The following is a 17,762-nucleotide window of genomic DNA, read 5'->3' on the forward strand; positions in this document are numbered from 1 at the left end:
CAGTGCAAGACTCTGGCACACTTCCTGATATGCACATTCTGAAACTGGATCTACACCAAAGACAGCAACTCCGCATAAGCTTAACTGGAAACCCCATTAAATAAAGTTTGTTCCTGCTTGTATTTATTCAAGCATTATTCTATGTAGGCAGTATTTGGGGGAAGCCCCATTATTCACACTTGGGCATACTTTAAATCAGCACGGAATTAAGTATATGGCTCAGGCTGGGACATAAATTTATTGTATAACCATGATCATCATTTAGCAGCAATGGTGTTCTTATATGCTGTATGCTTTAAATAGCAAAAGATGACTAGCTTCAAGAAAACTACAATTTAAAATAGTTAACTACAAGCCTCTTAGGTGTTGTAGCAGCACATATTGGACATTATTGAATTACATTTCAATGAATGTGTTGTATGAAGACAGCCCTGAGGTTAGCTTTTTATTTAATGTGTTCTGCTGCTGTTCAGCCTGCTGGGGAATTCTGGGAGTTGAAGCAGCCAAGCTGTAGCTACCAAAGTCATAGCAAGCACCAATGCCGCCAAACAATTCACCAACTCCCGCTCGCCAGCCCGCTTCCCTCTCGAGAACCGGAAGCAGGCCAGAGGAGGCGGGAGGAAGGAGGCGGAATTGTCCCGCCCCTTTCTCCTCCTCTCGCGCCGCTCCCACTTCCTGCTGGAGTCGAACTACAACTCCCAGAAGCCCCTCGAGTGTCGGTCTGGCTCTGAAAGTGAAAACAAACTTTAGGGCTGCCCGTTTCAGTGGAAACACCACATGTTTCGTTTCCGCTCGGGAACCTTGATGATGCGCCGAAGCTGCCGTCGGGAGCTGGTTTTGGGAGGTAGGGCGCGCTGGGCTTAGCGGAGACTGGAGGCAGCCCGGGTGTCCCAAGGAGAAGGCCGAAGAAGAAGCAGTCACCCGCGGTCTCCGGTTCAAGTGGCGTCTCTTGCAGAGTCCCATATGCGACCTGCAAACGTGAGTCCGGCGCCTCCCGCTGCTCCAGTCGCTGCCGCCTTGGCAACCACCTCTCGCCTTCGGACAGCCTTTCCCGGCGGGTTGCTTTTGATACCGGTCGCCCTGTTTTCCATATCTATATAGTTTCTTTTTCAACCATGTGGGGCTAACTAAGAGGAGGGAAAGAGACTTCCCTGCCGCCCCTGGAGCAATAAATAAACATGGAGGAAGCGACCGGCAGCAAGGAGGAGCAGAGCCGCCTGGGCAATGGCGTGGAAACCCCCGCCGAGGCTGCCATGGATAGCTACTTGCGATCTCAGGGATTGTACCGCAAGCGAGTGGCGAAGGACGGGTCGTGTCTCTTCCGAGCGGTGGCGGAGCAGGTAAGGTGCGGATTTCCGTAAGCAGCGTCGGCTCGGTCAGAGGCCGGGTGGGGGACGCCTCGTGCGCCCCTCCGAACATGTTACACTACAGTTCCCATCACCCTCCGCGGAGGATGGGAGACGGGAGTCTGCGGGGGAAATCGAACAAACAGCTGGAAATCGGGGGTGGGTGGGGGAGGAACGAGCCGTAGGCCGCAACTGATCAAAATTCCCCTTGGCGGGGGTGGGGGCTTGGCTGAGCGGTGCTGACTGTTGGCGTTCCCAAAAGCAACAGCCCTGGAGACGGCTACTTCGGAAGTTTTCAGCTTCTAGCTTTGGTCTCCATCCAGGGTTAAAGGGGAGCAGTTAGGGTGTAGCCATCTTATTAAGAAAACCATTCTGGGAAAGAAAATTCGGGATGGAAACCCATTCTCCAGCCCTTCCTCGTTGGAGTGACTCCAGATCGTCACTCATCCTAGTTTCTAGGGAGACTTTAATTTCGCTTTTTCATCCAGAAAGTTATTTTAGGTGCTTAGTTTCTGTTTCCTGTTTTTTTTTTAAAATGATCAGTTTTGTTAGCCAGGAAAAAAAAAGCGGTGGGGTGGGGAGAGACATTATTCTTGTATTTTGCACTCTGTCGCATTTAGGTCTGTAATAATTTCACCGTGCATACATATTATGTGAATTATATGCACATTTGCAAAACAAAAAAGGGTGGGATCCTAAGCTTTTATTCTTTGTAAGTAGAATATAAAACTTATTAAAGCTGATCGGCTTTGTTTTTCTTGTGGCTCAGCAAACTTGTAGAATATTTGTGTGTCCCAACTGGCATTTAAAATGCAGCCTGCTGGATGTCTGGCCTATTGAATAAATGAATGCCCCAAGGGCTGCTTTCATTTAGGCTAGCTTCCTGTAGCCCTAATGACTTGGCACTTTTAAAAAGCCAGGAGTGGAAAGCTTTCCATGATCTTGATATGCTTTTACTTCCACCCCCATAATATTGGATTCTGATATGAAACTGGTACTTGATGATTAGAGAGGAATCATCAGGTCTGAGAGACTTTAGGATGGTACCCAAGAAAAATTAATATTCATCAGGAAGTCCTTGGTTTGACTTGCATGTCCTTTCTGGAATTTATGAGGTGAGCAACTTTGTTTCCTCCAGATGCTTTGAATTACAACTCCATAAACTGAGCACATGGTCAGTAAACAGAGATTCTGGAGCTGTAGTCCCAAACAGTTGAATGTCATTATATGGCCTATCAAGTTCCCAGCTAGTTCTCTGTCTTCCTCCCCAAATGGCAATAAAGGAAGAGGCAGTGTTTCTCAGGAAGAAACATTGTTTCTGTGTTCACGCAACATTAAACCTGAACACTGAACCTAGCCAATGAGATTATACTTTTGTGTTTGAACACTATTTAGGTCTTTACTTAGCTTCATTGGAAATACATAATAACTCTGTTGTTAACCTATATGGTGGTTGAATGGACTGCCTCACTTCTGAAGGATAAGAGATCCTTTTGGTTTGTTTTTTTAATATTCTCCTAGATAAATAAAACAACCAAATGTTGTACACATAAAAAATTATCATATAAAAATATAGTTTGGACTCAAATGGTTTCTTCTGGATATGTTATTTTAAATAAAGATAATCATTTTTTGTTTTTGAAAGCTTATTTTGAAATTGGCTGGAGTCATTCTTCTACTTCCTTCATTGCATATATAGTTGAAGCTGAAATCATAATTCTAACTCTAACAATTTTGACTTTTTAGATTTTAAGTCTGTTAGTAAATATACATAAACTTGGAACTCTTCCTTTTTTTTAATAACTTTTTTCCAGGTTTTCCACTCGCAGTCTCAGCATCTTGATGTTAGGATGGCCTGTATAAACTATCTGTGGAAAAACAGAGAGCAATTTGAAGCGGTAAAAGCATTATTGTATTATGGATAACTATTAGAGCCATGTTGTACATTTTAACACATCTCCTTTTTTTCCGTTATGCTCTGGGGAAAAACATGGTCAATTTGGTTATGACTGGGCATGATTTGAAGACACATGAGCAGTCACTTTATTCAAGCTAAGGGGATCTATGGTTAATGTCTGAATAGGCCACTTCCTGGTTATTCCTTTGTGTCCAATGTTGTGATTTATAATAGGCAGAAGGCAGCATATAAATGTATTAAATAAACCAAACATGTTTATTACCAGACTATGATATTCTTATTTTTATAAGTTTCTGTTCCTTTATGGGAAGCAAGTGGCTCCAGACATTAGATCTTCATATCCATGAAAAATCAGTGGTCTGGTTTGCTTTTTTTGGTTTAGCATAAAGTGGTTGCTAAACCATGTTTTATGATTTAGTATGTTAGGTGAATTCAGCTAGTTGTCACTTAACCATGGTTTATTAAACTATGGTTAGGTGAAACAATTCAATGTGATGTGGGCCACATCAGTATCAGGCAGTTCAGTAAAACTATTTCCTACATGCTGTATATATCATCCTAAGACTCTTCAATCTTCTACCTTCCAACTGTGGTTAATTTCAACTTTCACAATTCCCACTTAGCATGCCCAGTGGTATGCTGTTTTGGATATATGAAGATTGTAGTCCAACACATTTGGTGAGTGCCAGAGTAATTAAGGCTTTCATCATCCATTAGCCTACCTTTTATGAAGCCATCCACTCTGATATTTCTGGGACTCAATACGGTTTTGATAATGCTGTGGGTGTGCAAGTGGCTTTCATATATACTATATACTTTGTTGTTTATTTGTTCAGTCGCTTCCGACTCTTCGTGACTTCATGGACCAGCCCACGCCAGAGCTTTCTGTCGGTTGTCAACACCCCCAGCTCCCCCAGGGATGAGTCCATCACCTCTAGAATATCATCCATCCATCTTGCCCTTGGTCGGCCCCTCTTCCTTTTGCCTTCCACTCTCCCTAGCATCAGCATCTTCTCCAGGGTGTCCTGTCTTCTCATTATGTGGCCAAAGTATTTCAGTTTTGCCTTTAATATCATTCCCTCAAGTGAGCAGTCTGGCTTTATTTCCTGGAGGATGGACTGGTTTGATCTTCTTGCAGTCCAAGGCACTCTCAGAATTTTCCTCCAACACCACAGTTCAAAAGCATCGATCTTCCTTCTCTCAGCCTTCCTTATGGTCCAGCTCTCGCAGCCATATGTTACTACAGGGAATACCATTGCTTTAACTATGCGGACCTTTGTTGTCAGTGTGATGTCTCTGCTCTTAACTATTTTATCGAGATTTGTCATTGATCTTCTTCCAAGGATTAAACGTCTTCTGATTTCCTGACTGCAGTCAGCATCTGCAGTAATCTTCGCACCTAGAAATACAAAGTCTTTCACTGCTTCTACATTTTCTCCCTCTATTTGCCAGTTATCAATCAAGCTGGTTGCCATAATCTTGGTTTTTCTGAGGTTTAGCTGCAAGCCAGCTTTTGCACTTTCTTCTTTCACCTTCATCATAAGGCTGCTCAGTTCCTCTTCGCTTTCAGCCATCAAAGTGGTATCATCTGCATATCTGAGATTGTTAATGTTTCTTCCAGCGATTTTAACTCCAGCCTTGGATTCCTCAAGCCCAGCATGTCACATGATGTGTTCTGCGTACAAGTTGAATAGGTAGGGTGAGAATATACAGCCCTGCCGTACTCCTTTCCCAATCTTAAACCAGTCCGTTGTTCCGTGGTCTGTTCTTACTGTTGCTACTTGGTCGTTATACAGATTCTTCAGGAGGCATACAAGATGACTTGGTATCCCCATACCACTAAGAACTTGCCACAATTTGTTATGGTCCACACAGTTAAAGGCTTTAGAATAGTCAATAAAACAGAAATAGATGTTTTTCTGAAACTCCCTGGCTTTTTCCATTATCCAGCAGATATTGGCAATTTGGTCCCTAGTTCCTCTGCCTTTTCTAAACCCAGCTTGTGCATCTGGCAATTCTTGCTCCATGAATTGCTGAAGTCTACCTTGCAGGATCTTGAGCATTACCTTACTGGCATGTGAAATGAGTGCCACTGTTCGATAGTTTGAACATTCTTTAGTGTTTCCCTTTTTTGGTATGGGGATATAAGTTGATTTTTTTCCAATCTGATGGCCATTCCTGTGTTTTCCAAATTTGCTGGGATATAGCATGCATTACCTTGACAGTATCATCTTGCAAGGTTTTGAACAGTTCAGCTGGGATGCCGTCGTCTCCTGCTGCCTTGTTATTAGCAATGCTTCTTAAGGCCCATTCAACCTCACTCTTCAGGATGTCTGGCTCTAGCTCAGTGACCACACAGTCAAAGCTATCCCCGATATTGTTATCCTTCCTATACAGGTCTTCTGTATATTCTTGCCACCTTTTCTTGATCTCTTCTTCTTCTGTTAGATCCTTGCCATCTTTGTTTTTGATCATACCCATTTTGGCCTGGAATTTACCTCCAATGTTTCTAATTTTCTGGAAGAGGTCTCTTGTCCTTCCTATTCTATTGTCTTCTTCCACTTCCGCGCATTGCTTGTTTAAAAATAATTCCTTATCTCTTCAGGCTAACCTCTGGAATTTTGCATTTAATTGGGCATATCTCCCCCTATCACTGTTGCCTTTTGCTTTCCTTCTTTCTTGGGCTACTTCTAGTGTCTCAGCAGACAGCCACTTTGCCTTCTTGGTTTTCTCTTTCTTTGGGATGTATTTTGTTGCTGCCTCCTGAACAATGTTGAGAACTTCTGTCTATAGTTCTTCCAGGACCCTATCTACTAAGTCCAGTCCCTTAAATCTATTCTTCACCTCCACTGCATATTCCTTAGGGATATTAGTGAGCTCATATCTAGCTGATCTGTGGGTCTTCCCTAATCTCTTTAGTCTGATCCTAAATTGTGCAAGAAGAAGTTCATGATCTGAACTACAGTCAGCTCCAGGTCTTGTTTTTACCGACTGTACAGATGTCCGCCACCTTTGGCTGCAAAGGATGTAGTCAATCTGATTTTGGTGTTGTCCATCTGGTGAAGTCCATGTATAAAGCCGTCCCTTAGGTTGTTGGAAGAGAGTGTTTGTTATGCAGAGTGAGTTGTCTTGGCAAAATTCTATCAGCCTATGTCCTGCTTCGTTTTGTTCTCCCAGGCCATGCTTACCTGTAATTCCAGGTGTCATTTGACTGCCCACCTTAGCATTCCAGTCTCCTGTGATGAAAATAACATCTCTTTTAGGTGTGTTGTCCAGTAGGTGTTGCAGATCCTCATAGAACTGCTCTACTTCAGCTTCTTCAGCATCTGTGGTTGGGGCGTATGTTTGGATCACTGTGATGTTAGATGGCTTGCCCTGAATTCGAATTGAGATCATTCTATCGTTTTTTGGATTGTATCCAAGCACTGCTTTAGGCATTTTACTATTAATTATGAAGGCTACTCCATTTCTTCTGTGGTCCTCTTGTCCACAGTAGTACATCTGGTGGTCATTTGATGTGAAGTGGCCCATTCCAGTCCATTTCAGTTCACTGATGCCCAAAATGTCTATCTTTAATCTTGACATCTCACCAATAACCACATCCAATTTGCCCTGGCTCATAGATCTTACATTCCAATGGTGTGTTGATCCTTAGAACATCGGATTCGCTGTTCACCACCAGCACCGTCGGCCGCTAGCCATCCTTTCGGCTTTGAGCTAGCTGCGTCATCACGTGTGGGGCTAGTTGAACTCATCCTCTGTTCCTCCCCAGTAGCATTTTGACCATCTTCCGACCTGGGGGTCTCATTTTCCGATGGTATACCGGCATATCTCTGGTTGTGCTGATCCATTTAGTTTTCACGGCAAGAATACTGGGATGGGTTGCCATTACCTTCCCCAGGGATCGCATTTAGTCTGACCTCTCTGTCATGACCTTCCTGTCTTGCGTGGCCCTTCACGGTTTAGCTCATGGCATCACTGAGGTGCTCAAGCTCCAGCACCATGGCAAGGCAAAGATCCTTTGCTGAAGATATACTAGAGATGAGAAAACTGGGGACCCTAACCAGAATAGCAAAAGACTAGTATTTCTGCTTGTAGGGTTGATTGTTATATTAGAGTACAGTACCTACACATATATTTAAATCTGTTCTGACAACTTAGGTATACAATGTACATCTCATAAGAAGAGGTTAATACCATACACTTGTTTGCTTTGGTTGTCATACAGAAACCTGAGAACTTGATGCATCCAATATATATGCATTTTTTTTCTAAGTTTTGAAATTTCTGTAGAAAGCATTTATCAACGTTGGGAACTTCCAGGTGTGTGTCCTTCATCTCACAGAATTCTTAGCCATAGTGATCAGAGAATTCTAGGATTCTGCCATTTACATCTGAAAGTCACTAAGTTTGGGAAACACTGCTATAAACAGCACACGACTCTTCCACAGGATTACCAAGTCTCCCAGTGAGTTACAAGCCTGCAATTATATGAAGGAAGCTAAGGTGTGGCCTGGTGCATTCTTAGATGCTACTCAGAAGCTACAGCTGTAATTTCTGTAATTTTACTAATGAGTAAATCAAGTTAAGTCTCCACAATTTGAAGATTAGAAGAAAGGATCCCTGATCAAAACTGGTTTTTCCAGAAGTGAGCCTTGTTATCTTTACTTAGGAAAAACTGGATGTTTCATCACAATGCTAATTAATATCTTTTTATTTTCATGCTTTACAGTTTATAGAGGGGTCATTTGAAGAATATCTGAAGCGTCTGGAAAATCCACAGGTACGTACTATCAAATTAACCACATATATAGCGATTGGCTTATCTGATTCTCCTAAGGATTGAACCTTGCAAAGGGAATGAACTTTCTTTTTTTTTTTTAATTACTTTATTAAAATTTTTATAAAGAAAGATAAAAACGAGCAGGAACTAATATACAGAATAAAGAAAGAAGAAAGGAAAAAAAAAGAAGGAACAAAGCCAAAATTGCAGAAAAGGAAAGGAAAAAAAATATAAAGAAGTAGCTTCTGATATTTTTAAAGGAGTTATAAGTTTAAATATAAATTCATTTCTTACTCTATGGTTATGTCATGATTTTCATTTTTTTCTATAATTTTTTTAATCATCAAAACCATAGTCATAAGTCTTGTTCTGTTTTACACAAAAAGTCTATAAAGGGTCAGCCATAAACTTGAATAATGTCTTTTCTCTAATCAAATATGTCAATTTGGCCATCTCTTCAAGTTCCATCATCTTCACCCTCTATTCCTCCATTGTGGGTAATGTTGGATCTTTCCACTCCTGTGTATATACTAATCTCGCTGCAAGTTACCATGTATAAAAACAAAATTCCATGACTTTTTTCCAACCGTTTATCAGTCCCAAAAGTAAAGCCTCTGGTTTCAATTGTATATTAATTTTTCAAATCTTCTGAATTAGGGTATGTATTTGAATCCATGACTTTCTGGCATTTTTACACATCCACCAAGCATGATAAAAAGTCCTCCTTGTTGTTTACATTTCCAACATAAATTTGAAGTACCTTTATACATTCTAGACAGTTTCTCTGGTGACATATTCCAATAACACATCATTTTATAAAAATTTCTCTTTAAGATTTTAATAGTGTAAATACCCTCTGAATATTATAAGTAAAGTTTTTAGCCCACTTTATCATACATTCTTTCATTTGTTCTTTCTCAAATTTTAATAGAAGTTTATACATTTTAGCAATAACGTGTTCATCATTTGTACACAGCTCAAAACCAAAAAATCTTTTATCTACCTTAAATCTTTGTGATAATTGTACATAAGTAAACCATTGTATCCTTCTGCCACCAAAAGTAATGAACTTTCTTTGGATATTACATGTGAACAATTTTTCGAAGAATGACTGAAAAAGTAAAATGTATGGGTAATTACCCAATACTGAAGTGTAGCTTTTTTGTTTTGTTTTTTAAAGTTGCATAAAACTTGTAAATTTCCTGCAGAGATTTGTTTATAGCCACTTGCTCATTTATAGCTTGCAGAAAACAAAGGAAAGACAACTCTCAAATGATGCTCAAAGATAATAATTAAGTAGTACATATGAAAAATTGTGTTTTGATAACATGGTTCCTTAGGCAGCAAAATGGGTCTTGGCATATCTTTTCTCTTGTCAGGAAGTTAAATGACTGAGCAAATAAACTGTTCTAGCTGGAAAACTAGATACAATAAGACAAATGAAGGTGATTGATATAGTATAGGAATCCATTATTAGGATATAAAACTCTTGACGAAATAAAATTCTTGGGCATTTATGAGACCACCTTTCCAATATAGTTTTTTGGGGGAGATGGGCAGTGATAGAATTTTGAGAAATAGATAGATAGATAGATAGTTTTTGTCTGGCCAACCTGGATGGTCAGAGAGCACCTACTAAGAGTCCCTGTCTACCAGGAGGTGAGCAAGAGGAGCCCAGTGGGTGTTCTTGGTGGCAGGTCCCCTCAAATGAGACAGCTTTCCCTTTGAGCTGAGGATGGCCGCCATTCAAAGACTTACAGGAGGCCTTTGGGGGCTGACTATAGAACTACAGGCACTTAGATGTATTGTGGTAGGGACATTACACTACTTCACTGTGCAATTTGTTTATGCAACCTACTGAATAACCCATAGCTTCTCTACCTAGCTTTGGAGCTAGAGTTGGGGGTGTGGGGAATAAAACTTTTAGGAGAGTTTTCATCTGCTTCTGTGAATTTAAAATAGGGAGAATGGTTGGGCACTTGTGATACTCACTTAGGGATGGTACTAATCTGGCTTTGGTGATCATGGTGATAGGAATTATTGAAGTTTACTTACTTCTTTTTGAGCCTCTTCCTTGCTCTAATAGCTGAAACTTCTATTCTGTTGGCTCCTCAAAGAAGGTGACAAGCCAGAAGAATAGAAAGCATTGGTACTGGAACAAAATATGCTATTGCTCTGTCTGGAATACTGATTTTAAAATTAATGTAGTTAATAAATCAATACCAGGCTAGGAGAGGGCATGTTTAATGCATATCTGCTTTGGCATTTTTGCATATTGCCTCTTGCTCTATTTGACCTGTGAGTTCTTTCTGCTTACTGGCGAGGATAAGGGTGAGGATAAGAATGCAGTTGACCCTTCCCTTATTTGGACTACTGTATTGTTGGGAGTGGGGACAAGACCCGTGTTTTTTAATATTTTGCATTATTATGCAGTAAGGCTTATTGTGGAATTTTCACCATTGCTTCAGATATAAAGGTAGTATTTGTAACTTGAAGCCAGGGACTATTTTCTGTGGTCAAATTACTTAGAGTACAGCCTGTTCTGTTTTTTTAAATGGTATTGTTGGATGGAGCCTGCACTATAAAGGAGAAAAAAAAATTGGGTAGATAGGATAGATTTCTGCATGTGAAAGCAAAGCATGCAGGACTTGAAGGATTCAGTAAGGTTATGGATCAAGGCCTTTTGGACAGGATATTTTGTATACCAGACTGCCATACTTCAGGGAGAATAAGGAGCGTATGATAAAACTGGGAAGAATTGATTTCAAATGCATTAACATTTCATGAAAACTTCTGTGGAATTACCAAAACTTTAATATTGATGAGCTGTAACAAATGCACATTCATTGAGGCTTGATTAAGTAAGTCAACTTTTCCCAACCTGGTGCTATCTAGATGTGTTAGATTACAATTTGGGTCATAACTCCTGTAATTTGTAATTGAGGAAGGTTAATCCAAGGTGTTAACTATTGCTGCTTGCTAGTGATTTAAGGGGTCCTTAAATAGCCTTTGGGTATTTCACCAGTTGTTATTTATATGTGTGTTACTGAATTCTTGATTATTTCATTGCACTGTGTTTTTTCTCTTTCTGCTACAGGAATGGGTTGGACAAGTTGAAATAAGTGCCCTTTCTCTTATGTACAAGTAAGAAATCTCTCTTTAAAGTTCAAAAGAATAATGCTCAACCAATATAATGCACATTTTTAAATGTGGCACTTTTTAGAAAAAATGCAAACAAATTGACCAACTTTATTTTGTAGTGGAGGAAATTCCCATAAGAAATACATGTTTTAGGAGATCTCTATTAACTACATTTAACAGTGGGAATCAAGGAAGAATCACAACAAACTTTTTGCCAGTATAAATGCTGCTAGAGTTGATTAATATTTTTATCAGACTGCTTGAATATGTAAGCTACTAACATTCCCAGAAAATACAGATTCAGGTATAGGAGGAAAATCAAAACTGGCATATAATATATAATGCAGAGAGAAAGTAGGGCACATATGGTTTGGTGCTATGTGAGATTAGTGTGGCTAGGCTTGTTCATGGCTTCTTGAGGGCTTAGATGACCACATTCAATAGGTCCTTTGGGGAAGTTTACCGAATAAATTAGCGGATGTATTACTCTAGCAGATCCAAGGAATCTTACTTGTCTTCTGGACTTATTTTTTAGGCTGTTCCTAGAATTGGATATCAATGATATATACTTTATTGAATATTAGTGATATATACTAGCATGCTATAATATAATCCTATACCAATATGTTCAGAAATAAATTCAATTGGGTTACTCCTAAGGAACTAGATGTATGATTTCTGCTTTATTGTGTTATTTAAATTCAGGTGTTGAGATTCAGTGTAGATGGGTCTGTTTGTGTAGTTTAAGTTTTGAGTAGCATACATTGAAGCATTTTACTACTATCAGTGACTTAAAACAGCTTAACAAAAGTATAACGTAAGTCTTGCAGCAATTACATCCTGTATTTTTTGCTTCATACTGAGGATCTGGAATGCAAAGATTTTTTTTACCAAAATGCCCTAGGATGGGTGTGTATTTTAAAACTTTTTAATGTTATTATATTGGAGTAATTAAGGATAATTTACATACAAAATTATTAACAATGTAATGTGATTTCAGAGTTCATCATTGTGATAATGAAAACTGATAGAAAAAAGATAAAATTATACTTTGAAGAGAATAGCACCCCCTATTGACTATGGTGCTTGAAGGTCTTCTTTCATGACCCTTTTTCAAAAATAAAATATAAAATAAAAATAAAATGTTGGCAAACAACATGTATCACCAGTCCATTGCTGCAAATCAGGTGGAGTTTTCTACTTCCAATGCTGTATGATAATTTTTTTAGCCATCTCCCATGCCCACAAATCTGTAGTTCTTGATATCTTGTTCTATTCCAAATACCAGGAATAAAGTATGAGACATTCATACACCTTTAACACATAACTATTGATCAATAGACCCTTATTGGTGACAAAAAAAGGGAAGAAAATTTTGTTGAATAAACCATTGGAAATTTAAATGAAGGCAATTTAAAGGAAAAAGGAAAAATGAGAGGGAGAGAGAAGATGGGGAAAAAAGATAGGCAACAGATGTGAAACAAGTGCAATATTTCCTGTAGCCAAGGATATATTGATTAGGGCTTGCAGCACTATGGATTGAAAAGATACATCAAAGTATATATATGGTGGGTATGCACAGAGCACCAATTAGCAACTTCTTAAATCTTTTCCTGGAATTATGCTTTTGATTTAAGGAGTTGCCAGCAGATGCTCTGTGTACACCCATGAGCATTCTAAAACGTCTTCTCCCTTTCAATTCCAAAATGATGCACAGCCCTAATATAGACATAGCAAAAGTAGTTAATAGCTAGAGAAATGTATTGGCTTGGATACAAGTAAGCATAATAGTAAAACAAAGGGGAAAAATTCTTCTTTAATAGGCAGTAAGGGATTTTTCGGGCTTCACGTTAGTGCTAAATGATTCTGAGTACCATGTGATAATTTCAAAACAACAAGAGCTGGAAACCCAATGAAATATTAGAAATTCTTCTCAAGCAATATTTCTTGCTGTGTTTAACATTTTTCTACATTACTGGACTTGCTTGGAGTAATCTGGGAGAAATATAATTGGAGGCTTTATCTCTCAACTCAGATATTTAACTGGCTTGATTTTTCCATAAAATGTCATTCTTCGCAGTGAAATACCATTCAGGCTGAGGTGAGTCATCCATATGAAAGGGAAACTGGAACTCAGATAGTAGCTTTCCCAATAATTTTCAGAAAAAAAATCAATCCTTTCCATGTTAGAGCTTTTATTAAGAAAGTATAGATTATTCTTAAACTCTGATCCCATATAAATTAGCCAAATGAGTTGAGAGTTCAGGCATCTTTTTGGATGTTGAATGTTAAGCCTTCTTATCCCATCATTTTAGATTCCATATTTGAACTGGAATTCTGTGCTGGTTTTTGAACAAAACGTTCTCATGCACTAGAGTCCATAACTAAAGAGCAAAGATCATTTGGTTCTAAGTGCTTGCTAATGGTACGGTTTAGATCAGGGATATTTTTTTGTACCAGTGTATATTTGGAATTTTGAGAGCATGTAATAGACCACTCACAAAATGGCTGCCATGATGGGCATGACCAGTTACAAAACATTCATTTATCAGGAGGTGATCCAGCTCCCCAGGATGTTCTTATGACACCTGTAAGATATTTGCTGCAAATGTGATTTTAAAGGCAAGTGCTTTGCTTTGCATTATGCCAGGTTCCTTTTATTTTTTAAAAAAATATTTTTAAAAGGTCAATTAGACAGGCAAATGGGGAAAAAAATGAAAGCAGAGAGTATATTATAGAAGATGGTTAATGTGCTAGAACTGAAGTTTTAAGACAGACATTTAGGTATTAGAAGCAAGTATGGCGGAAACTTTGGTATTGAGTGAGGAGGGGAGAGAATAGCAGGTTCCATTAAGCAGTCCTGTTCCAACTAATAGCCATTGCCAATGCCTGCTGCTTGACCTGAGTCTTGCAGTTAATATTTATGTGTTGCCACTGCAGAATTCACAAGATATTTTCCTGAATTACATGAACTCATTAAACAGAGATTCATACATGCTTTCTGCCAAGTTCTGTCTATGCTATTTTTATTTATTATCCATTTCATAATAAAACTTGTGTATTTATAGGTTTTCCCCCCCCTCTATTCTTCTAGAAAAGATTTTATAATATATCGGGAACCAAACTGCACTCCTTCTCATGTAACTGAAAATGGCTTTCCCGACAAGGTAAGATGAATCCTACTGTAATAGATCTTGCTACTCATATAACTTGAAGAATTATAAGGTTTTAGCAGAAGTGGTGTAGGAAGTACTGCACTAGTCTTTAATTCGTTGTCAGTGTATAAATTTGTTGCTATTATATTAAGTATTCTTGTGCTTCTTTTTAGATATTGCTGTGTTTTTCAAATGGCAGTCACTATGATATTGTCTATTCTATAGACTATACAATCAAGGCTGCTCTTTGTCAGTGTAAGTATTAATGTGATATATCAATTCTGAAATGTGATCACAGTGTGGGATCAGAGAGAAACCATCACCTATTTGCATGTTTCTGTATCTTGGAGCAGCTATTTTAGTTGCCAAAAATGTAACTTATTTTCTGTAAACTAAAACAGAATTGAGTAAACTAGTAGCTCTTGTGGTAAGTATACATAAAATGTATTAATCAAGATGAGTTCATGCATTTGAGTTGTCCATCCTAAATTATATAATAGCTGAAATTGTAGTTCAGAATATTTTAACACAGCTATTCATAAACATGTGTATGACTGTGTACCATACCTAAAATGGATTCTTATAGCATAAAATTGGCTGTGACTTTTGACAGTTTGTTTCATCTACATGAATGTTGTTAGTAAGCAGATGTTGTAAAGTAACCAAGTAGATTGGAAGTAATGGTAGAACAGCAAAAAAACTTTGTTTCTAATTTCATTTGAGATATAAATTGGAAACTGAAGAACTGTATACAGAATTCCAGTTCTCTATCATCTTGAATACTAGGTCCTTCAAAAAGTGCTTCTGGAAATGCTGTAGGATAGGGGAATTAGAAATTGAAACTTGTGGAGGTGCTTTAGATGAGAAGATATGAAACTTGTATTTTGGGTATTTGATCTGATAACCTTGGTCTCAGATCTGTTGCTGCAGCCCGTAATTACTTTTGCCTGCTTGAAAATTGAAAATCCTGAAGATAGACTGCAGTTTATCAAAGTAATTGAAGTTAATGTTTGTGCTATTGTATACAAAGCATTGCTCCCTAAGGTATAGAATGTACTCCTTAGGGAATTGCAGTTAGCCTTCAGGAAAGGATAAATCTGCCCCTTCATTTCCAAATCCTCCTTCCCTGCAGCATTCCCATAAGTCATTCAAGGGAGTTAATATTCTAAAATAAAATACAAACAATTGAAATCAAATAAAACATTTTAGTTGCCCGAATAATAATTTTAAATATTTTTATTTGGTTTTAATTGTTTATATTTTATTCTAAATTATTAACACACTTGAGTGACTTATGGGCAGAAAGGGTGATTGTAAATCAAAATAAGAATAAATTTTGCCTGTTAATCTAAATGCTATTTAAATGTAGTTCTGGATTCCTTATCAGGATATATGTGTAATTCTAGCTGCTTCCCCAAATCACCACTGCAGGGATTTTCAAAGGGTGCTGGCTGCTTAATCTCTCTGGAAAATTATACTTCCTTTCTAACTTTAAAATGTCCTTGGTGCTGTCATCAATCTTTTGTGGAGCTTTTTTATTTTATCTTATTCAAACTAAAGTATTTTTTGTGATAAAAGCCTATTGGTCTTTGTTTTGTTGTCTTAACTAGCTATTCTATATGAATTGCTGTATGAAAAAGTATTTGATGTTGATGTGAATAAAATCTTAGAAGAACTGAACCATGCTGATTTAAATAAGAATGGCAGGGGGAACAGTGAAGAATCTGATTCAGAGGATGAAGATCTAGAGTAAGTAAGCCTGTGTGTTTAAAGTTAAAATGCTGGGAGAGCTATACCATATTCTACAATTATAGAGGAAATAATATGCAGAGAAGTAAAACATTATGAGGAAATAGTATGTTTTCTGGAAACTACATGCATTGTCATGTTTACTGAGAATTATGGGAGTTGCACTTTAAAGACATTTGTAAGATGTCAGACTGGGGAAGACCGTTCTATAAAAATCCGCTAAATAGTATGACTAAATTGCTACAGAAATTAATTTTGGCCAAAGGAAAGGATGAGGGATTATAAGGGATTAGTTCTCCCTTTTTAAAACTCTTATGCTTTGTATGATTCTTTGGGGCTGTCCTTTTTTAAAAAAAATTATTTCACTCTACTGATCAACAAAGGATACAGTGTTGTATCTTTCTTTTAGCCAACCTGTATGTCTCCAGAAACCATAGTTCTTGATGGTTTGATAGATTGCATGATATGGGAAGTCTGTGCAAGAACGTACACATCTTAAACATACAATTATTGATTCAGAATCTTACTTTGCATTATTTTAATAACAAATATGATACGATTTGAGGACCCAGTTACTGGTGCAGAGATGCCACCCTCTAATTTATATTGGAATGAAATCAGAATTTGTGTCCTTGCCTCAGATAGTGATTACAGAAATTAATTTTGGCCAAAAGAGAGGATGAGGGATTATAAGGGATTAGTTCTCCCTTTTTAAAACTCTTATGCTTTGTATGATTCTTTGGGGCTGTCCTTTTTTTTAAAAAAATATTTCACTCTACTGATCAACAAAGGATATGACAGTGAAGCTGTGCACAGTGATGTTTGGTATGGCAAGAATTTTAATAGTTTGTAAATTAGGAAGGGGTGGCTGCTCCAATTTAAAACAGGGTGCTACTGTAGATGCTGAGCTACAAGCTTTTGTTAAGTAGGCTAATCAATTGCCCATTACTTTTACTGACACCAGGCTGGTCCCAACTCTGTTGGCCTTCTAGAAGGCCCTCAAAACATGAGCTTGGGGATCCCATGATAGAGCCTGTTAGATGATTGTATGATAGTTAACTGATGCACTCTCTGTATGTTTTGCTACCATTTTGTCTTTTTTATTTTTATTTAAATTGTGTTTTTAATGATGTGTATTTTGTTTTATTATGTACACCGCCTAGAGTCATTAAGTGAGATGGGCGGCTATACAAGTGTGTGCGTGTGTACACACACCTGAACTGGTTTTTCTATTGGAGCATTGGCAGGGTGTTCCGGATTTGGGGGAGATACTGGTTTTTCCCCTGTCATGGTCAGATCACTCCCTGGTGAGCTTCCAGTTCTCTAGAACCACCCCCCACTCACAGGGACACTGGGCCTGTTAGAACAGCCTGCCCCAGAAGACTGATGGACCCAGTTGGGTTCCAGAGGGAGCTTGGGGTTGTTCTGGAAGGTCTGCTACATGGTCTGGTCAAAGCCTTGGTGGCTGCCTGAAATGGAAAAACGGCTGCAGCTTTGGACCGGATTGCTCCTGAGTGGCCTCTCTGTGCCCGTGGATCCTGGAACTCTCTGTGGTTTATGGAGGAGTTAAGGGAGTTGATGAGGGTGATCAGATGCCTAGGGCACCGCTGGTGAATGACAAGGAGCAAAGATGATTGATCATGAGCTGGAGCTGCTATTAGAGCCTACCT

The 17,762-nt window shown here is 38.5% G+C and overlaps 1 protein-coding gene across 1 annotated transcript in view; it reads left to right on the plus strand.

Annotated features, from left to right (window-relative positions):
- The first annotated feature begins 744 nt into the window (after positions 1-744).
- OTUD4 (OTU deubiquitinase 4) overlaps positions 745-17,762 on the plus strand; it is a 36,549-nt gene continuing 19,531 nt past the window's right edge. The window contains exons 1-7 of the mRNA XM_063310137.1: positions 745-1,340; positions 3,161-3,244; positions 7,997-8,047; positions 11,145-11,191; positions 14,283-14,355; positions 14,517-14,598; positions 15,954-16,092. Coding sequence (XP_063166207.1) covers positions 1,179-1,340; positions 3,161-3,244; positions 7,997-8,047; positions 11,145-11,191; positions 14,283-14,355; positions 14,517-14,598; positions 15,954-16,092 — 638 coding nt within the window. The 5' untranslated portion in view covers positions 745-1,178. The remainder of the gene's footprint in view (positions 1,341-3,160; positions 3,245-7,996; positions 8,048-11,144; positions 11,192-14,282; positions 14,356-14,516; positions 14,599-15,953; positions 16,093-17,762) is intronic.

Source organism: Candoia aspera, chromosome 8 (assembly GCF_035149785.1).
Source record: "Candoia aspera isolate rCanAsp1 chromosome 8, rCanAsp1.hap2, whole genome shotgun sequence".
NCBI lineage: Eukaryota > Metazoa > Chordata > Lepidosauria > Squamata > Boidae > Candoia > Candoia aspera.